This window comes from Eimeria maxima, genomic scaffold, assembly GCF_000499605.1.
Source record: "Eimeria maxima Weybridge genomic scaffold, Emw_scaff599, whole genome shotgun sequence".
In the NCBI taxonomy this organism is placed as follows: Eukaryota; Apicomplexa; class Conoidasida; order Eucoccidiorida; family Eimeriidae; genus Eimeria; species Eimeria maxima.
In genome coordinates, this window is record NW_013566630.1 from 1 (window position 1) to 21,373 (window position 21,373).

The 21,373-nt window shown below is 50.6% G+C and overlaps 5 protein-coding genes across 5 annotated transcripts; 1 reads left to right on the plus strand and 4 right to left on the minus strand.

Moving 5' to 3' along the window:
• Positions 1–1,203, minus strand: EMWEY_00038620 (hypothetical protein, conserved; the record flags this gene model as incomplete). Its single annotated transcript, XM_013482352.1, has 2 exons — positions 1–1,020; positions 1,128–1,203. Coding segments are annotated over 2 exons (1,096 nt in total), but the record flags the coding sequence as incomplete, so codon positions are not given.
• A 1,818-nt stretch (positions 1,204–3,021) lies between these two features.
• Positions 3,022–5,500, minus strand: EMWEY_00038630 (hypothetical protein, conserved; the record flags this gene model as incomplete). Its single annotated transcript, XM_013482353.1, has 5 exons — positions 3,022–3,084; positions 3,349–3,597; positions 3,727–3,903; positions 4,177–4,885; positions 4,995–5,500. The coding sequence occupies 5 exons, from the start codon at positions 5,498–5,500 to the stop codon at positions 3,022–3,024; spliced, it is 1,704 nt and encodes a 567-aa protein (XP_013337807.1).
• A 1,309-nt stretch (positions 5,501–6,809) lies between these two features.
• Positions 6,810–8,039, minus strand: EMWEY_00038640 (hypothetical protein, conserved; the record flags this gene model as incomplete). Its single annotated transcript, XM_013482354.1, has 1 exon — positions 6,810–8,039. The coding sequence occupies one exon, from the start codon at positions 8,037–8,039 to the stop codon at positions 6,810–6,812; it is 1,230 nt and encodes a 409-aa protein (XP_013337808.1).
• An 885-nt stretch (positions 8,040–8,924) lies between these two features.
• EMWEY_00038650 (haloacid dehalogenase-like hydrolase domain-containing protein, putative) lies at positions 8,925–10,087 on the plus strand (the record flags this gene model as incomplete). Its single annotated transcript, XM_013482355.1, has 2 exons — positions 8,925–9,776; positions 10,046–10,087. 2 exons carry the CDS (start codon positions 8,925–8,927, stop codon positions 10,085–10,087), a joined length of 894 nt encoding a protein of 297 aa, XP_013337809.1.
• Positions 10,088–10,499: 412 nt separating this feature from the next.
• EMWEY_00038660 (phosphofructokinase, putative) lies at positions 10,500–19,691 on the minus strand (the record flags this gene model as incomplete). Its single annotated transcript, XM_013482356.1, has 17 exons — positions 10,500–10,837; positions 11,173–11,246; positions 11,443–11,727; positions 11,959–12,140; positions 12,250–12,390; positions 12,666–12,833; positions 12,950–13,042; positions 13,178–13,981; positions 14,182–14,331; positions 14,720–14,835; positions 15,276–15,453; positions 16,026–16,196; positions 16,371–16,898; positions 17,174–17,284; positions 17,925–18,332; positions 18,681–19,258; positions 19,616–19,691. 17 exons carry the CDS (start codon positions 19,689–19,691, stop codon positions 10,500–10,502), a joined length of 4,401 nt encoding a protein of 1,466 aa, XP_013337810.1.
• Between the last annotated feature and the right edge of the window lie 1,682 nt (positions 19,692–21,373).

Here is a 21,373-nt window from a genome sequence, read left to right on the forward strand (position 1 = left end):
TACTTGCAGTGTCGGATGTTTGTGGTGCAGTAGCTTTGGGTGGCGGTCGTGCAGGAGGAGGCCCTGCTGTCTTCGCCTTGCTCACACCCTCTAAAGCCTTCAGCTTGCTTGTGTCCCCAGTTTCGGATTGAACGGCTTCGCAGGCCATGATTGGCAAGGTTGCGGAACTTGCCCTTTTATCTGCTGCTGTCGTTTGCTCTATTGGTGGTGTTGGTGTAGGTGAAGAGCTTTGTTTGTAAGCTTGTGCCGGATCTTCGGGGTGTACGCGTACATCGAGCCTAGCAACAGTTGTAGGCTTCGGAATCCTTGGAAGTTGTGCCTTGGAATAGGGTGGAGGAACATTTGGTTGGGAAGATGTATGTTGTGCGTGACTGGACTGAAGAAAATGTAATGCCTGCGACAATGGAGAGAGTTCTGCGTCGCTCTGCAATTCCTTATCACTGCTCAGGCTCGGCAAAACCAGCGGGTCTTGTTGAAGTCTTGCAGCAATGCTTAGGCTGTTTCCCTCGGACGCTTGGGCAGAGTCATTTGGACTCTCTGAAAGAGATGGTGAGCTTGTTCTGTTGCTGATGGCAATCCTGGTACCTTCAATATCCCCTGATTGGGTCTGTGTTAAGTCATTGATAACCTCACGGCAGCGTTCATCCACTGGAGTGCCGTGGAGGGCATTTCCTTCTTGCCTGAAACCAAAATCTTCACTGCTCTCGCTCGAAAAATCCCTGTCATGAGGTAGACATGTCGTGCGAGGTGGCTCCTTCTTGAGCCAAAAAAAATTAAGGCGTGGCATATTAAGCGTTGTGGCAGGCGAAGCGTGGTCGCTGCTCTGCTGCGTTGAATCTCTGTTTAGCCCTTGATATTGTGTGGGGTCATTGGTTGCATGCAAACCGTTTGTCTCACTCCCACTTGAGACGTGGCTTGCTTGGGAAACAGCGGCATCTTCTCCCGTTTCCATATCCACTTTTACCTCTGGCGAGGTCTGTCGCACTGTGCTTGCGATAGGAAGAACTGTACAGGGAGTCTCTGCAAGAAATTAGCACCACATGCATTCGGACGGCATGAAATAGGTAGGGGGAAATGGCTACGCTGTAAGCGCAAGTGCCCCCATTTCCTTTAGCTTGTCGTCTTACCTGAGTTACTACTCGGGTCAGACGAATTAGGGACAGGACTGAAGTGATGGACTTCACTCCTTGAAACGCGTGACATTGTGGCAGCTATGCTTTCTAGGCGTTCCCGAAATGGTTCACTTGCAATTGATTCACGCAAATGAAGGGGCTCCTCTCCAGGGCCGCCGAATCCGTTATCTGGGATTCCTAGCCCAACTGTGCCGATTGTAGATGCTCCTCTTGGGATCGACGTGTGTGTGCGCTTAGTGTGTGTCCTCTCCTCGACACCTCGGGGATAAGCTGCAGATTGCGTAAGACGTCTGATTGCAGGTGACATCGGCTCTTTCACTGCTTCAGCAGTGGCACACTTTGCTGGACTGTTCGACACGTCTGAACTGGCGCCTTCCTTGGGTGAAACTACAGGAGAAAAGAGCACCAGGGATCCGGAAGAGCACTCGCCTACACATCAGAGCACAATGTCGAAAGTCTGAAGGTTAAAGACCCCCCAAGACCCCTCTCTTGGTGAATGATGCTTCTGCCAGTGACATTTAATCTTCAAGGAGCTACTTGTGGTGTGACAGACGATTAAAAGCTCATAGAGGACCTTGCGGGTGCAGCACGCAATAGTACTGTATGTTTGCCATCATGCGTACAAGGGGCTAGACTGGAGGAAATCGACGACAAACTGCGAAAAATCCAAGACTTTCGCCGGGTGAAGCCTCCTGGATGTAGCGAGCTGACTTCCATGAACTTGGATATGTCACGGCGTAACCGTGTTCTTGCGTTGCATCTACTAGATAGGCGTTTCCCGGCTGCAGCAAGCGGTCAGCTCGAAACATCATTTTGAAACTGGGTCTTTTGCCCCCATCTCTCATGCCTCACAAATGATTATAGTTCACTGGCTACCTAAGATTAAGCACCATTGTTTGGGGTGTTTCTCGATTGTACCTGTTGTTGGTGAGTTTCCCGCAGAGGTGCAATGCACTGACACATTCCGAAAATGCAACGCGGAGCAGCTTTGTGCTTCTGCATTAGTCCTTGCATCCATCGAGTAACGAAGAGTGGAAATCGAGCTAACCGGCGATGCACACGCTCCCGTCTGCGCAGCGGTCAACCGCACACCAAACGGTCAGCGGCTATTTTTTAAGAGGTGCATTTGTGGAATGATTCTAGAAGCAAAGTAGTTATGACTAGAATGGTCTTTATGACCAAACAACGTAAGCACTGACGGCACCCGAAAGTATATATAAGGGAGGGCACCTACCACAGCGGAATGCTTTGTTTCACGCTAATGTCAAAATATCACACTACGGAGAACTGTTTTGCTTGACTATCGTTCTCTGAACGCCTCTACTGAGTTATGGGAAGGTTATGCAATACAAAGTAGGGTTCGGCAAATCTTAATACAAACTCGTTCTGGCAGTACCAGCCACCTGAGAAGTACCACCATTCTGTCGTTAGCAACCCGCTGCACTCAGATCGTGGGGCAGCCGTACTGCACACAAACCTCTGCGCTGACTTAGCCTAAACGCATTTTGCTTATAGAGGGGGACTCCAGGTTTGGAAAAATGTGCAATAGCACGCGCAGCAGTTACCCAAACTCGCAGTCTGTGTCCTCGCCATACCGCTTGAATCTTCTTGGCAGCCTAAAAACACAGCATAGGATTAGCCTTCCAGACTTATTCTTGACAGCGTTTGCAAGCTAATTTCACGACTTACTATAGTGTAATTAGAACATACCAATGAATTTAATAATTTATTTGAAAAACGAAAGGACTTCCAAAGAGCAATAAAGGTATGTGCTTAATTTGATCAACGAAAAAGCTATCTACGCTGCCGCACCCTACAATGTTTTGGTGCGCACATCCCAGCACTATCACATGCAAAATAGTACACTCTGTAGTACTGCAAATACGGCTCAGATACCCACTTCATCTATAGCCTTTGAATCCGGATAGGGATGTAACGGACGGCCAACAACCTGCATGGCAGCGAACAGCACGCATCCGGTTTAATACTCAGCTTCTCTTGGGTCAGTGATCGAACTTTCCAGCGTGTCCCAACCAATGCAGACGACCTTGGCGCAGTCTTGTGAAGTGAATACCGGATTTACCGACTATCCTATAGATGAGCCAGCATGAAGTGGAACTGCACTCACTAGCTAGACAATGCCATGCTGACTCTGAACCTCCTTCCTTAGGGTTGCCAATTACGGCAACATAAACCGTGAGTTTTCGGCGTTCACCTGTTTGCCCGCAGATTGCTCCATCTTGCGCAGTTGCTCTGCTGCAGCGTGTGCGACGTCTGCGTGGTCTGCAAAAGGGCCTCGATCAGCACATCCCTCGGCTCGCGATACTGTCCGTGAGCGGGCACGGGATATGACTGCTGCAAGTCGACGTTGTTCGTCCGCCTCAGCTGCCACAGTCAACTCGTGTTGCGCTTCGTGAATATGTTGTGGAATGCGGGAAGGATGCAGAAGTGTGGGGTTTCCAGCCTGCACACGGAACAAATTCATTAACTCTCAAGCTGGTAACAGCAAATGAACGCACGCGGGTAGCTAAAGCTGGTTCACGCTTGATATACGTTACAATGCAAGTGGTGCCGGCACCCTCTAAAATCTTACCTTGTGTTCAGCCGTAAGAGCAACAGCCGGACCACTTTGGGGAGGTGTTGTGGGCAGTGTTGGAACAGACGATTTACCAATATGCTCTTCCACTTTCCTGCCGTTGAGGTCTGAGTGACTTTCGCTTTCCAGTTGAGGATTGCCATCTCTTGGCGAGCTCTCCAGACCTCCACTTTTCTGTGTGCAGAAGCACAGCAGAGGTCATTACGTGATGCTTAGAGTGACTTACGCTCTCCAGTTGAGGATTGCCATCTGTCAACGACCTCTCCAGACCTCCATGCAACAACTAACACGCGTTGGTCGTGCCCTTTGCCATACAATCATTTCCCCAGAGCACATAAAACCAGTACATTTTGAGCTGTTTCTGCACACTTTGAACCCCGTCTGCACCAATATTACTATCCCGTTCCCGGGAAGTCAGTTGACCGAAAAGAAAAACCCTCTCCTCACCTTCGGCGGCTCGGACGTGAGACTCTGAATTCCATTAGAGACCGCAGCTGCCTCCATTCGTCGCAGCTGCTCAGCAGCTGCCAGTGCAACATCTGACCTCTGCTCAAAGCCCCTCAACTCTGCTGGGCCTTCTGCGCGTGATATTGTCCGAGAGCTAATCCTCGAGGCCAAGGCAGCCGCTCTCCTCTCATTTTCAGCAGCGAAGACTTCGGCGACGGCCTTCTGCATGGCGGTTGCCCGCGCTGGAGGAGCAGGGCGAGCTTTACCTCCACCTTCTGCAGCACCTGTGGTTTTCGTTCCACTTCCAGTTGTGTAGTTCGCTGAACGAAGGATTCCCTCACTCTTTGGGGCTCCTGATGCTTCAGGGCAGTCCAATAAGTCCACCGAGTGTCTTTGGTCAAACAAATTAAGCTGCTGCGCTTTAACGGTTTTCGGCTCACGACCGGCATTTTCCTGTAAAATTTCTGTGGTACCTAGGCTTTCTGAGACGACACCGATGTCCTGTTCAGCTTCCACTGATTGGCCGGGCATGTTGGCCAAAGATCCCTTTCGGCGAAGCACGTAAGGAGTAGAGGATCCACTTAGCGGCCTCTGGCGGGAGTCTTGAAGTGTCGTGCTAATGGATGAAGGTCTTGATCGTGCACTTAAGGGAGAGGCGGTTGCCTCCCTAGGAGACTCTACTGGCTTCGCTCTAGGCCGGATGTGGCCCCTGAAGCATGTCATCGCATCAGACGCAAGCTTCAAGCCTAGCAACCCACCCATCATAGGCAGGTACTACGGCGCAAAGCCACAGACCACTGTCAGGGGAAGTCACTTACACTGAAGTCGGCACAGCGAGGTGCATCTGCTGAATACGTTGGCGAGACATCACTCGGCTTCCCTTAGTATCCCGTGGAGATGCCAAAGGACTTGAAGCAGCAGTTCGAGTATGAGGCCTAGCGATAAGGTCAGCAGGCGTGCACTTTAGTTTTGCAAGACTCATTTCACCGGGCGTGGCTCTGGAAGCTTCATTTATTTCACCTATATAGCCAATGCGAGATATTGCGCTACTTGGGTGTCCTCTTGGCCAATCAACTTTCGGGTTCTCCGTATGCCCTTCGGACTCGCCTCCCCGCTTTGCCTCGAAGTTGCTTACATCGCCTGAATTTACCTCATATCCTGTGTGTCCGGCCAAGGGGGGCAAATCGGAGACGGAAACCAGGCTGCCCCTCCGCTGGCTTGTAACGCCCTCTGAAGGTTCTTGGCCGCTGTTTCGATTGACCTGCCCCTCTTGCGATGAACTCATTGGTGCAGGATTTTTGAAGAAGTCTTCGGACTGGCGCATAGATCGAGCTCGTTCAGTGTGTGGAAACTCACAACACACCTAATGCCACCCCCAACACTTAGTCTGCTGCCTAATCATGCGGCATGCCAAAACTAAGAAGCATTTCACAAGATACTACAGCAGCAGTAACTGCTGCAACTTCAACAGTCGAGGACCTGCTGTGGACCTACTCGGGATGGGGGCCACTGATGCTTCATGATCCGGCGCGACAACCAGAAAACAATGGAAAATAATTCTTATTGAAAAAACCCGCTGGAAAATAACGACACTTGCTTCTGAAATTGCCAAGGAACAGTTCAAGTCGTGTGGCGGGGGTAATCGTAGCTGTCGCTGTGGTTCGGTTCGGTTTGGTCACAGCGCACAGGGGCGGTTATCTCCATTTCACAATAGGGACTTCATCAAAAGCATAATTATTTTGTTAACCTTTCAAAAGTATGACAACATTGGTAGATGTTTCCATCGTATACCTATTTTAATCAAGTTGCATCGCACGGGGCCTCCACAACCAGCTAGATAAGCCACACTTTCTGATCAACGTAGACTACAACAACCTGAATGCATGACACTCTGAGGCCAAATATAAGAAACTAAACCACTTTATCATGCTAGAACGGTGGCGTGGCCGATAAGTAGAGGATATATTATGCAACACAACTAAGCTCTACACTGGTTCCCGTGCTGAACTATCGCAGACACATCCCGAATCGCGTTTGTGGCCGTGTATTGTCAAATGCATGATAGTTTATAAGTTTGCTTGCAAAGTTTCTGAGCAGTATAGCTCTAAATACAATAGAACCTCGGTAGTAACAGTAAGACCCCAGCAGGAAACCAGGACCAGATCACGACGAAACCATTAAACATGATTGCTGCCACATAAATACATACGAACGACCACCTCGATAGCGTGAGTCAAATAAGTTTCTAAATACTTCTACATCACAAACCCTCAAAATTCCCATGGCGCTGGGAAGCAGGACTAAGTACAAGACACCTGATACACCTGATGTTGCCTGTCCCTGTGTCGCTAGCTCTCAGAGAGTGATTTCCAAGCAACTGAGCTGCCGAAGTTGCCGCTATATTTGATCAGCTATGTTACATGCGAGCAAGGCATCGCATGCGCCCACAGTTGGCACCGCTCGGAATTTTCATTGGAAAGCATTGGCTGTTCGGTCACCTAAGTCTCAGTAGCTTAGCCAAGCTGCGTAACGTGACCGATGCGCAATCTACTGTCATGAATATGGGTATTCTGCATGCTTATCCTTGCAGATAAGGGTATGAATGCCAGAACTCTCCATGGAAATAGCCTACTTCACTGCAGGTCTGCAGTGTACACCGAGTGGAAATCCGTGGAGCAGCTTTTGCTTCCACAGAGACGACACCCCTCGTTTGGGATCTTCTGCAGCATAAGACTTTCTTGATTCACATGGGGCCTGGGGAGTAGTTTGTAGTGTACGGGACAGAGTGCAACAGACATTAGACACCGTCCTTTCAGGAACGCCAGACGAGATTGAAAAGAGGCGCCAATGGAGCTATTCGTAGCCTCTGCTAAATGTGGGACTTCGGTATTCTCAGCCTCAACCATCTGTTTGTGTTCCTTTTCTGCCAGAATAAGGGAAAGCAACACAAATCGTTCGTTGAGGAGTTCAACGACCCGCGCCGCAGGCTGCCCATTGCACCAAACAGTTGTCAAGCGCCCGAACGTGCAGCTTGACCCTTCAGGCAAAACTTTGCATTGACAGTCCCCTGAAGTCTTGAGACGGAAACGCGTAAGGTTCTCCCCTTGCAGCCCCTTCCCTTCAGCCTTCTGGGATGTGTAACAATGCTTTTCACCATTAGGCAAATGATCGCCTACGCAGAAGAAATTGCTGTTCAGATGCGCATGCAACTGGCTATCCGTCTCCACGGAGCGTCGGATTCCATAGCGGTCTAGAATGGCCCCAAATGGCATTCTTTCTGACTGCACGAGACTGCGGACCTCCTGGGGAAGGCAGCCAAGGCGGGCCACCAGGAAGCCATAAGAAAAGGGCTGCTGGTTAGTACACTTTGGGGCAGTAAGCATGACATGCCGGACGTAGACGACTTCTCCAGGCTTCGCGTGCTTCAACATTTGTCGCGCACAGCTTTCTTGAACAGCCGCAGTTCCGCTACAAAGGACTGTGGCGCCCATGGCTGAGTTGAAGAACTTCTGCGCAACTAGAGTCACGTTGCAGTTGAAGCGAGTAAAAGGGGCAAAACAAGGAGGAACATCTTTGACTCGCTGGAGCCTAAGGTGATCATCGTTGCCAAAAGCAGCTTCAAACGAAAAGTCTCTATTGCCATCCCTCAGCGTGCTTTCCGCAGTCGCTTCCAGGCCAACTGCCTCAAAGGAAGCTTCAGAGAGAATGGTTTGCAACTGCTGGATGCGATCTTGTGAAGCCTCTCGTGCACTGCACTGTGTGGATACTTCAGGTGATCCGCATGGGGTCCTCGCGTTCTTTGGGGGCCACCACTTTGGGTTTTGCAAGAATATGTTCAGCGGCGTCTCCGCTGTTGCAACCATGTTCGTGCCTTCGAATCCCGTTGGCTTTGCCCTCTGGAAATTTTTGGACGACCTCACGAGATTTCACTCGAAAGAAGAAACTCAAGAGCTCCTCATCTCTCTGCACTCGGCACTCGGCTGCAGGTCCCCTCTATGCAGGGAATATTGCGAGAATAATCGAAATCCACCAATTATCGCAGTCTTTTTCTGTTGTTATGTCGTGCGCGACGAGCCCTTGCAGGCCAAGACTGCTGACTATGAGACCGTCCGGTTAGTGTGCTATTAAGCAGAAATTCAGCAAGCATCAAACGCTCCAGGTTTTCCTGTACAACCTCTTCTTTCTATCTTGGGAGCCAAAATGCTGTTTCATCCAGCCATTTGGGCGCAACGTCCTCACAGCAGCATCGATCCGCCTGTTACACTTGTACTTCCAAAAGAGGCGATTTCTGAAATACGTGCAAACTCAGGCTATCTTTTGCTGCAAATTTAGCAGGTGTGGAGCCGAATCGGTTACGGCGGTGCTGCCAAGGGCAGACCTCCCGCCTGTATCTGAGCACAATTACAGAGCTAGCGCAAACAGGATCTGCTTGTTCAAATGCATGCAAAAAAATAAAATATAAACCAACGACCTTGTTGTGGGGGTATCTTGAGACGAAGGGCGGATTCGCCTCAGATTGGCAGAGGATGACAGATTATAACCCCCCACTAGGCTGTGGCAGTGAGCAGAACACATTGCTACTTCCAGCGGTACCACGCTGGTTCCTCATCTTCAGAATATTTTTGTTCAACATTTAAATGGCATTTTTTCGATTGAAAGGTGGATTCCAAATTAGCCCAGGAATTTTTTAGTGTCGTCCTCAGCGTTGTCAGCCTTCCACAGTTGTTCGACACCGTGTGCAAATGGCCATGGATATCTCAACCTGCTCTGACCTCGAGGAGGTAAAACTCATTTTATCAGACTTCGATTACACCTTCCTTGATTCTAACCATAATGTGTCTGAGGCAAATGCGGCGGCTTTCGGCGAAGTCGCGGCAGCAGGTGTCATAGCGGCTATTGCCAGTGGGCGCTCTAGAGGGGGAACACTCTCTTGTCTCTCTCCAGCTTACAAAGAGCTGATGAAGTACAATGGGTTTCCTGGAGTATTCCTAAATGGAGGCGTGGTGTATGGGCAGGACGGAAAAATCCTCTCATGTACCGAAATACCCCTTCCCGCTCAGGCAGTGTTGCTGGACAAGATGAAAGAAATGGGGATCCTGCAAAACATCTTGGGATATACCGCCGACCGTGTCCTCTGCATCGAGCGGAACGACAAAACTGATAAGAGCCACGTCGTGTACAAAGAGCCCGCCCCGGAAGTGCTGTCTTACGAAGAGTTCGCCGCAACGAGGTTCGTGAAATTGGTGGCTTGCGGGACCCCCGAGTCCACAGATAAGGCGCGACCCATCCTGGAGAAGGCTGTGGGTCAGCAACTGCGCTGCGTACGCCCCCTCGACTGGAATCTCGAATTTATAAACCCGAATGTTTCGAAAGCGGTGGGCGCCCAGGTGCTTTTGACGCACCTGAACCTGACTCCGAGTCAACTGTTGGCGATGGGAGACGGCGAAAACGACATACAAGTGTTGGGATTGGCGGGGGTCTCCGTTGCAGTAGCGAACGCATGCCCAGCAGCGAAAGACGCTGCAAAGTATACAACAGTCAGCAACGACGAAAACGCCTTCCGAGTCGTCGCCGACCTGCTGTTGAAGGCGCGCGAAAAGGTAAGCAGGACCAGCTCACTGCTTCAAGCTAACTAGCACTCATGACGTTGTCCCTAGCTTTCGGCTTGGCCTTCGGCTGCTGAAATACAGATAGCCTCTATTATCACGCGCCGTCGGTGCCGTTTGCACCGATTGTGTGCAACTGAGAGACACTGTATGCCAGCACTTGCTTGGCTACCACAGTGCGTAGAGAGAACGGGAGTTTGATGAGTAAAGAGTCGCATCCAGGGCGGTTTGCTCTGTAGTTGCGACTCGTTTTCTCTTGACAGGTTTTCTCTAGTGTTGCCGCCTACAATGAGGGAAATGCGTGAATCGAAACACCAGCTTCAGGCGGTAGGCCAAGTCGTTGCTACTTCTTTCCGCGAAGCATATCTGCTCTCCAGCAGTGCTGAGTTAATCTAGCGACTAAGAGTTGCTATCGCGTACGTTGTTGCATCAGGCTTAAAGGGTTGCCACAACGCCACCTGCATGCTTCCCCATGACTAACTACTAGCAGCTTAGCAAGCAATGGGATGGAAGGGCGGTTACGAAATCACCGTGATGGGGTGAAATCTCTCTGTAAAAACAAACTTGTGTATAGCGCACTGCGCCATGGCACCAGGCCATGCATAGCACACTAGACTACGCACGAGACCAGTCGCTGTTCGGCAAAGATGCAAAAGGTGTCTGGACACCCATAAGAAATTTTGGGACTGTATTTGATTACCCTGGAGATAGGAAAGTTCAGTTTCCCTGGGGCTTCGAAGCTGACGAAGGCCGCCCCAGCTGGCCTCCTTGGTCTCTCCATGTTGTCTTGCGAAGTGCCGCGGGCTCGACATCCGTGAAGTCTGTTTCATCGCTCTGTCCTAAGGCCGGCATACGCGTTGTTAGCTCATCTGAGTGGAAGACTAACATGAGCAACCCTGTAAGAGAGACGAAAGCATGCTTTAGGATGTGGTCGGACACTCCAAAACTGCACGTGTTTCGCAGGATATTGGTGTAACACTCGACACGCCGAACCATGTCAAAGTACTCTGCTTGCTCCTCATACAGCACCCGGTTAAAGAAGGTGGACCCGACACCTGCTCGCAAGTAAAATCAACCATACCCAGCACAGAGACCCTATATGCAGCATCTTCCTTTTAGTCTGACTATACAGTGGAACAGCATGCACCGAAATACCAAATGTTGTGTCGTCTAGCAGACGTGTTGTCTAACACACCGTGTAAGGACGCCACGGCATGAAAAGTGTCAACAAGATGACTTCACGTCTTAAATGTCGCAATGTGTTTGCTGTGTCGCCCAACTATTCTCTGGAACAATCCCGCGGGTGTGCAACACCCAGCCACAGAAATATCTACGTCATTAAATTCTAAGACGCCACTTGGGGTCAGGCGCTGCAGGTCAGGTTACGCACCATAAAATTGGATGGGCCCAGGATTGCAGAACCGGTCTTCCATCATCCACTGTTCCAACGCGGTCTTCATCCACCTGCGCAGAGCCCGCATGCGTACACTCGCTTGCTAAATCGCTGCAGAAACCTCTGCTCCGTACAAAGTAACCGGGGATAGGTTGCTGCTGCCACGGAACTTCCTTCCCTCAACGAGTGAGACTAATACCGAACGTTTGTGTTTCCACGGCTGTTATCAATTACACCCAGTTGCATCTACGGCTGTTCTAGGTGTACCTGTAAGCCTTGCCGTCAAGGCTAACTTCGGAGCTCGGAATAACTGGCTGTTCAGTAACACTTGGGGTCCTTGAAGTGCGGTCCACCACTCCATCTGCAGCCGATGTGCCCGTTTTCTGTGTCGCGGCAGTCAAAGTTGGATTGTCTTGGACATTAGGCACCAGCCGCATTAGCGACACGAAGGGCACAGAGCCTAAATGCCATTCTTTTGGATTGCCACATAGCCCGCGGATGCTGCAGCAGTGACCCGTCACGCCCGACTCTACTAAAATTGATGCCAGGTTCCTGCATGCGCAAAACACCGCACATCTGCCAAACTCGCTAGGCTCGTTGATGACGAATGATCTGGAACGCGTCGTGCGATCACTTCGGTCTAACGCCATTAGCTGCTCCCTCGTAACTGTATGCCTTGATACTATCCAACCAGTGGGCGGCCAACCAGGCTGCTGCCTACAGCAATACCACCGCTCTTCGCACTAAACATACTACCCACTAAACAATCCTTTCTCCACGCACCCATAAGCGTATGCCAGATTTGCATCGAACGTCGAGGGCATTGAAGACCGTCCTTGGTAGCCGAAGAAGTGCGTCACCGCCTGGAACTTGCCACAATATCGCCCTATGGAGGCCCTGTATTCCAATTCTTCCTTAACCATCTGAGCCAGCAACTCCTCCGTCTCTAGTCGTTCAAAACGAATCTGAGAAAATGCATATGAGAAAAGAACAGAATTGGGAGCCATCCGCTCTCCCCTCCCCGCCGCCACAAAAACAGCCGTTGCGGAAGGTACATTCTCGCCTAGTACTAACCTCCCCCATGTCCACTTGAACCAGTTCTCTGCGGATGAATTTCGGGAAAGTCTTGAACAGGGCAGCGCTCCACGGTGTTAGTCGCCAATTCCAGCTGTCAGGTTCGTTAGATGCCCAACTATCCACGTCCATCAGTTGTTGCTGTATTCGCATTAACAGACTGGCAGAACAGCGGAATGAGGGAGCCATTTTTCAGATTTAGTCGGTGCACAGCTGCATATACCGCCTCTATGATACAGTTCGGTAGTGTAAACATTGATCAGTGTTGCACTGGCTGCTAGACCGTGCGTTATGTCCTCTAGATGCTGGCTTTGTGGTCACCTAAGACCGCGTGAGTAGGGCTAGTGCCTCCGAAGGGCTGCTAAAGTCCAAAACCCGGACAAGCAATTGCCTAGCTACCTAGCTTGAAGCAGTACCTGGGCCTTCTTCATCTCTCCCTTTGCTTGTGCCTCTCTGATGATTCTCCGGAGTTCCGCCAACAGAATCTTCATGTTGGGCAAGTGCATCAAAAGCGCGTCTGGAATTAAGACCGTCCCGAAGTTTCTTCCTAACTCCGCACGACGGCAGACGACGTCTGCAATGTCCTGAACGCATATGTTCCCAATTTGTGGAAGAGAAGCAGCTGTGCGGTCCCTTCACCAACCTGTTCTGGCGGATTTCACTTTGGTATGTTCTGCTGCGGGTGTCAGCGTTCACAGACCTGTACGACGTGCAAAAGCGTCTTGTCAGCAGCTCCATATTCCTCTGCTATGATAACCACGTTCGGATGTGTTTGAAGCGCGCATTCCAACACCTGACAAGATTAATACCCCCCAGCAACACCACAAGCACAACGCCACCGAGGTTCCAGAAACCACCAATAGGCGCTTCAATGCTTTACTGGCTGACACTGAAGTGCACGCGTTAAGCATCGAATGGGGATGCACACCTCAAATGAAGGCTGCCTTCCCATAAGCCTGATAAAGTGCCAGTATTTTGGCATAGAGGCGGCATCCGTGAGGACGTTGCCTATGAGGGCCGCATACACTTTCGTGCTGCTGTCGAAGCCGACGCAGGTTTCGATAAACTCGCCAGCTAAGTTGTTGCTGCCTGTTGCAGGAATTCCAATAATGGAAGTGCGGCACTGACGGGCCAGGAAGTATTCTGCAACCAGCGCAGCCTCGGACATAGCGAATGCCGACCCAGGCATAACTAACCCATCCAACATCAGCTCTTCGCAACGCTGTCTCACGGCCTCCTGGTTTTCAACCGACCCCAAGCAGTGAGAGGTGCTGCGTCCCGTAAGCTCGCAGCCACCCTGGTTCAGGAAAAGTTCAAGATTCTCATCCGTAATTTCAATGTAATTCTTCTCAATCAAACCCGTCAGCCCAAAGAAGGCTAGACACTTCCCCTGCACCATCTTCAGCCGTTCGTGCAAACCCCAGAGAACATTCATCACCCCAGGGCTTTGTCTTGACAACAAAACGAATCCAACGCGAAGGCCGTAGTTGATGGGTGGAGTGTACTTATCGTGTGCCACTTCATGAAGGTAGAACAGGGTATTGTTCGCCAAGTACGGATAGTGCATTAACACCTGACGCTGGGTGTAAGGGTCCTTGCACAGAACCTGTTTCATTGGCCTTGCCTTGCACTTCGGATCCAGACACAGCGGGGGCACTGGCGGCCGATGTGTCAATCGTTCACGCTGCAATGCGCTGAGAAATCCGAAGCTCTTGACCACCCTCCCGCCGACCTAGATACACACACACCCCTCCAGCGCGCATACAAACTGGGCCCCCCACATTGGCATCCGCACCCCATGACGGTGAATGAGTCTTATACACAAATGAAATGAAGTGCCCAGACGTTCTGTTGTAACAGAAGTCAGCCGGCCGGATGTCTTCAGCTCCAGTAGAGTAAGCATATGTTACCCTATCCAGCAGCCAGACTCACCCCAACATGATAAATAGCCTCGGACTGGTGTAGGAGTTCCTCTTTAGTTGGTATTGAAACTGCGTACGCAGGTTCGTCAGCAGTAGGTCCTTCAAACTGAATAGGTCCTGGTACGCGATAGTAGTCGCCAAACTTCCAGTGTTCACGAGCCTAAACCCACAGTTCGCAGTGTTCAAACACACACATCCCAATACTCGTAAACACTATAGAACCACAGAAGATGAAACTACGTTTGGCTAGGCGCAGGTTTCTCCAATGCTAAAGGTAGTCCCAGCACAAGGGAGCCGCCATTGAGCAGTCGTGCGTACGTGGCACAAAGGTATCAAATATTTCATTATTAATAAGGTTTCTAAATTCAGTAATTACAAATTTGAACAGGACTAAAGCATAACGCATGAAATACTATAGCATGGCACTTCACTCGTATTACTAGATGTGAGGAACGAGCCTGTCCTCTGCTACAGCCACGAAGCGCGAACTGCGAAAACTGTGGAACACTCTTTGGGCTGCTATTCTGGTGTCGCTGAAGCAAAGGTACCTCGCAGAAAACTTTGAAGAGAGGCCCGTCAAGGTCCACTAGGGACCGCGTGATGGCAGGGAAGGCGACCCCTTTGGCGTCCTCCTTGACGCACATCATTGTCGTGAAAGGAACACCTGCAGAATTCCGATCACAAAAGCAAGGCCACTTGTACGCACATGCAGAGCCAGCATAACATATACTACACATTTCCTTCATTCAGTTGCCAACTACAAGCAAAAGGTAATGTACAGCAAACTTCACTGTATGCCTGTTCTCGGTATTGGGTGGGGAAAGGATGCTTCAGGGAACAGTTTAGCGTGAACTGTTACATACCTGCTGGTGTCCAAAGTGTTGGATGTTGGTCCAGATTCCGCACCACAGACATGTATCCGTTTCTTCTGTTGTCAACAAGTGCACCTGACTCGAGAAACGATCCGCAGGCCGAGCCGGCAAAAGCGTTTACATGCAGCAGCAAGCATCCTTCACGAGCGAGTTCTAGCACCACTTATGCGCTGAAACACTGTCTATCCCAGTCCTGTTTCGACCGTTTTCGCTAAAGGCATCCAATACGCACCTGCGACGAAGCCAAGAGAGTAACAGTAATTTGCATCAAAGTTAGAGGGCATGGCGCAGCGGCCTTCGTAGCCAAAGTAGTGTGGCATGAAACTCCATTGCTCTGGATCCTTGCCCTGCTTCGCCAGTTCATTTTCCAGCAGCAAAATCAGCAGCCTCTCGGTTGCTATCTTCGCGACCTGCGCAAACGGCGCCACAAAACAAGCATGCAAACTCTACACTCGGAGTCCCCCAAATGCATTACAGTATGCAGGCCACCTATCATGTTATCGTCCATGATAACAACCAAGCAGGCATGTTCTAATCATTTTCCCCTGCAAAGTTCCAACGGTCTGCCTGACTGTTCACCTACAGCCCCCCGTCCACAAAACAGTACACCAGAGCACTACTTCAATCATGGGGACCCTCAGGTGCCTACGATGTTGCTGATTTAATACAAAAGTGGTAAACCGAGTCCTCATGGACCAAAGACCACATTAGAGGCCCCCATGCGCACCACTATATCCACAATGCAACAACCACTCGTGGACACTACAGCTATTTTTCCTAATGACTATGGAAGGCTGCACCCGAAGCTCTAATGGTATCAGGCAAAAGTTCTTCTCACATCCAACTGTTGACTTCCAACGTCTACTTTAAGCCGAACCCTATCTCAAATGGCCATTTGTTGCCCTATGAAGAATGATGCCTACAAGCTGGTCTAAAGGTGACGTGAAACAAACCCGAACTTTCAGACCTCTAGCAAGCGCACCTGAATATATCCCGTGCTTTCTCTGTCCATGAGTAGTTGGTCTTGAATGACATCAGGCAGGAAATCCCAAACAGCGCGTGTTGTCTTCAGCAGCTCTGGCTTGAAGGGCTGAGGAGGCACATAGCAGCACTCTATCTCGTCCGATAACACAATGATGCGTTCGGTGCCAAACTTGTGCAAAGGATAAGGCGAAAACCCCGATATGTGTCTCAAGAAACAGCATCGTTGTTTGCGTTCAGCTAAACAGCACGGCAATACGAATACTACCCGGTACCCTTGGCACTCGTTGCTGAGCAGACGAGGTATCCAGTGCAGAGCGACAACAGGAAGGCGATATATACCCACCTGTCCAGCTTTGAGAACGCTATTGAGTTCTTTGATAAGTTGTTTCATCTCTGGAATAAATTCAATAAGACCTTCAGGAACAAGGATGACGCCATACATCTTGCCCTGTTCTGCACGTTTGACAACGAGGTTCACCAGTTCCTGAACAATGTGTTCAAGGGACATATTTTCTCTTTCCACTTCTTCCCCAATGAAGACCAAATTTGGACGGGTTTGCATTGCGCACTCCACGACGAGATGCGACGCGCTGCGCCCCATAACCCGCACAAAGTGGTAAACTTTCTGTGAGCTGTTCACATCAATGCATAAATTCCCAATGAGCTCCGAGTACGTCTTCGCTGCCGTGTCAAACCCAAAGGAAGCCTCAATCAACGCATTTTTGAGGTCCCCGTCAATCGTCTTGGGCACCCCAATCACGCAGCAGCTAGGCAAATCTTTCTCAAACGACTCTGCCAGCAACGCCGCGTTGCTATTCGACCCGTCACCCCCCACAAGAACAAAGCCGTGCAGCTCCAGAGACTCGCACACCTGCACAACGAAACCAGCAATGCAAGCGACGAGACCAGGGGCATGAGCCATAATACACACAAAGTCTGTAGTAAACGCCATCGAAGAATACATAAACGCCGTCACCGACAAATTCGACCGAATATGGTGCGTGCATTTGAGGCCGTCTCACACTGTGCGCAAGCCTGTATGCCTCTATTTCACTCCAATTAAACGGTATGACAAGTGCGCAGCATATTCCTACACACTGCAGAAGCGCCTGTGTGTGTGACATGCATCTTTGCTTAAGAGCGCACCTCCCTGGCGCGCTGAATATCCTCTTCGCCCCCAACGCGACCTCGGCCAGACCACAGCATGTCAAAGCCGCCCTGGTTCCTGAAGTCCTCCATTAACTCCTCAGTTACCACCTAACACAACGGCCACAGACACGGTGGATGATGCATATAAGCACGAATTATAAGACGAGGTAAATACAAATGAACAAGCAACCAAAACAAACCCACAAATTAATCAACAACAGGCAGGTTTACTTTCGGCTCTGGAGCTCGGGGTCTCCCGTTGCCGAATGAAGCCTGTTTGGCCCCAGCAAAGTCTGAGTTATGTTTCGTAGCGTCATTTGTTTGCATGCTTTACTCCAGTAATAGTGTGGGGTAAGCAGCGCGTACACTATCAATTAAGCGTGCAGTTGCAAACAAACTTTTTCTCATAGCGGAGCACGTGACTGTGGCAAATGTCGTACGAGGAACACCTCATACAAGTTGAACTAATAATCATGCCCTTCTACCGTTGATTGGGAAGCGCAGTGCAACAGCTTGCTCTAGTACTTTAGCAGAGCCACTCCATATTTATCATATTCTCAACGAGAACGTGGCCGGCATAAGCAGATATACAAATAGAAGAAGCATAAAGAGGGATCCCGGCTTTTACACCATTGTGCCGTCTTCTCATCATGCAGGCTAGCGTCTTCTAATCCTCTAATTTTAGTTGGGGCTGCGACTGCCAAGTTCAGGGTTGGTGTGGAGAGTATCATAGGATTCTCGGATTTACCGTGTAATTTTGGTTCATAACACCATCAAGCCCGCCCATGAACCCAACGAGCATTGATTCAGGATGTTTTTGCTTGACGAAATCGTATAACCCGGCGATGACGTTGTGGCCTCCCGGGGCAGGGCCTCCGCTTAAGACGATGCCAATTCTTAGCGCCTTTGAGAGAGGGTGATCAAGCGGCTCCTTTGGGGAGGCAGCCCCGCTGCCCATGCCTGGCACCACCTCCACGTACTTTTTCCCAAACGTGGCAGGGAAGAACCCCCGCAGTTGCTCCTGCACCTCCGGTGTCTGCTTCAGCGACGGATGCTCTACTGGACAATCCGTTTCAACCAGCCGCAGCTGCGTGCTCTCCAAAGCTGATGGCAGCGTACACCTCCACGCGCGCCGCAGGCGTTGTAAGGGAGAAGACTGCAAGGCACGTCGTCACCAACAACACACGCAAATCCCAAAGCTGAACAAGGGCTGGTACAGACCCTACAACCCACACCGCCAACCAGAGGCGGTGGCACAATCATCGCAAGAATCCAAACGAAAGGCAAAACGAAGACACATGAACGTAGTGAACATACACGCGACGAAGAATGGTTTGAAGCTGGGCCTCTCTAGTTAGGAGTCGCCCAGGTAGATGCAAAAGCACAGAGCTAGGGAGGTAACATGACTCCGCACGAGCCACGCTGCAACTGAATGACACGAGGGGAAAAGAATTCATGGAACAAAAGCTAATTTAGGGGATGGGACACATGAGAAAATACAGACCCTTTCGAAGAGGTCGGCGGAGTGAAGGTGCACTTTTCCGTTCGTCTCCTGCTCCTTCAGCACAGCATCTACAGAAGGGGGAGCCTCAGCAGGGGCATTTGTTGCTAAGCTGCCGAAGACATTCCCTTCCGTCATTCCAAAGGAAGACAGCCGCCTTGAAAGCTGTCGACTCCGTGCATCAATCGATAGTCCCACACCCGCACGGAAGCTGAACCGCTTCACCGGCCTGGACCCCGGCTGCTGCCGACCTGTCTGCGGGGCCCCCTGCCCAGGTTGCCCCCCTTGGCCCCCCGGAGCAGCAGCCACCAGCTCGCGGTCCCCAGCACTTCTAGAAGTCGCAGCTCCCGCTGCAATTGTCGGTCGCCATGCATCGCGGGACGGGGAACGAGCACCGTGTGGGTCTGCTGGAGGAGCCGACAGTTTGTACTGATTGTCTTGCGTCAACACCAACAGAGAACGTCCCCGACGCAAATGCGCAGGTACCCCCGCAGCTGCTGCTCCTCCTCCTCCACCTGCTCCGCCTCCACCTGCTCCGCCATGAGGTATAGCAACGCCCCCCGGCTGCCCTGCAGTGGACCCTGGATCAGAGACAGACACATACACCTCGCAACAAAGCAGTTGCAGCAATGCGAGAGAGAAGGCGTGCACAACTGCTTGTGAAGCAATACAGTGTATGCACCCTTCTCAGCCACAGCCACTGGAGTTAGTTATGATGCTGCAGACGCATCTGTTCACTCAAGCTGGGAAAAGAAGAATCGGGCAGAAATGCAAAACTGGAGGAGACGGGAGAAAATGGAAGCGTCCCTTCATTAGTGGGGATAGAGCCACTTGCGATACGTATACGCTCGACGCAGCACACAGGAGCAGTAGGAGGAGTTCAACAAGGAGACTAAAGAGGTCTAAAGCCGACAGCTTAGACCTTGAAACCTACGTACGCTGGGGTGGAAGTGGAGGCGCGTTGATGTTCCTGTGGGCCCCCGGACCCGCTCCCGGCAATTTATCTGAAGGCATTTCGGTTCAAATCTCGTTGTTGAGCTCGGAAGAAGAGAAGAACGGGACTACGAGAGGGGAGAAAACGTCAAAAATACGCATAGACCGCGATGGCGCAGGCGTGTGCGCAGACTTGGACCTGGCGGCACACAACTCGAGGAGGCTCTCCTTTGTCCTATTACAATTGAAACTCCTCCTCCAAATAAACTACGATAATAAATTCAACTACTACAAGCCAACAGATACGGCTACCCTGACGAAAGCGCCAAGATCGAGGCGCAGCCTCTGCTGAGCGGCAGCAGCCCCTCGTGTGTGGTTTGCCTCTCTCTGTGTCTTGTTCGCTCTCTCCTGCATCTCGCTCTATTTTTAAAGGTTTTTTCAGCATCTGTTTAACGTAATAAGGGACACCTTTGCCTTTAACACCAGCTACTAGCACTCGTTGAGCCAGTTGTACACACCATGCCGTCGGCGAAGAGGTGCACCGAAATGGCGCATGCTTGGGAGGGCAAATAGACGAATGGAGCAATATTGTTGAAGGCTTGTATATTTGTTTCGCCCGTTTTTGTTTTGTATCCTTTTATTAGGTTGTAATGCTCCGTGCTGCAAACTTGCTAGAACACTTTCTACAACAATTGGTTCTAACAGCTCCTGGCTTTTCTGCCGCTCTCCAGGCGTCCGGTGCCCAGCTGCCGTGTGTAACATGCATGGTCTACTCGAAGTTGGCGTTATGTGTATTTCGACTCACATGCAGGTTGGTTACGGGAGGTCGATCAAGTGATTAATAGTTTTCGATGGTGTTGGTGGTTGCGCGCAGACGGGGCTTGGATGCGCTTGAATGTGGGGTTGCCCTGTAACGGGATTTGCAGTAAGTTGAGCCTCTCAAGGCATGGCAGGTCACCTTCATTCTGCACCAGCCCCTCGCAATCGTCGTGTATCCAGGGGCCATAAATGTGGAGGGAAGGCCATCCGCTTCCGTCGGGGAATTGTCAAGTTTTTAAGCTACACTGAAACATTGACACTCGGAAAGGGCCTGTGCTTCGACATCGGACTGTTATCAAAAAGATCGATAATGATGGGAATCTTACTGCGGGCTATACGGGTTCGTGTATACCCATCGAGTCCTGAATGACATATTTCTTATCCTCATATTTGGGTGATTTGTTCGGGATGGTGTTGTGAACTCTGCTATGAATGGCTTCAGTTTGGGAATGCATATTCTTGGGTATGTACATACGAGCCTTAGGGGGCTTATCCTCCTCGATGCAGAAGTATTTCTGCTCTGGGGGAGCGCACGGACGGGAAGTCGATGTTGCGGTCCTGATATCTGGTAAACTTGTTTGCTCTACATGCATTGTCAGTGCATATACGATACGGGGATGCATTCCCGCACGACCAATGAAGGGCCGGGTGTAGGTAGTTGCAGTAGGGCTGTGTGACGCGGACTGATTAATCAATGCAAAAAAACGGAAGCAGATCTCTTCCATGCACACTGGTTTGTTCTTTTGGTGGGTCCCCTCCCAAAGCAAGACGGTTCCCTCGTGTTCAAACGGGCTGCATTTCCCTCTCTTCCTTAACGTGTACTAGCCGCTATATGCCATACGCAGATGTGCGTATGAAGATAAGCATGTGCATGATTATAAGGATGCGCACAGATGTTACCATGCTTTCGATATGCATGCAAGGTATATATATATATATATATA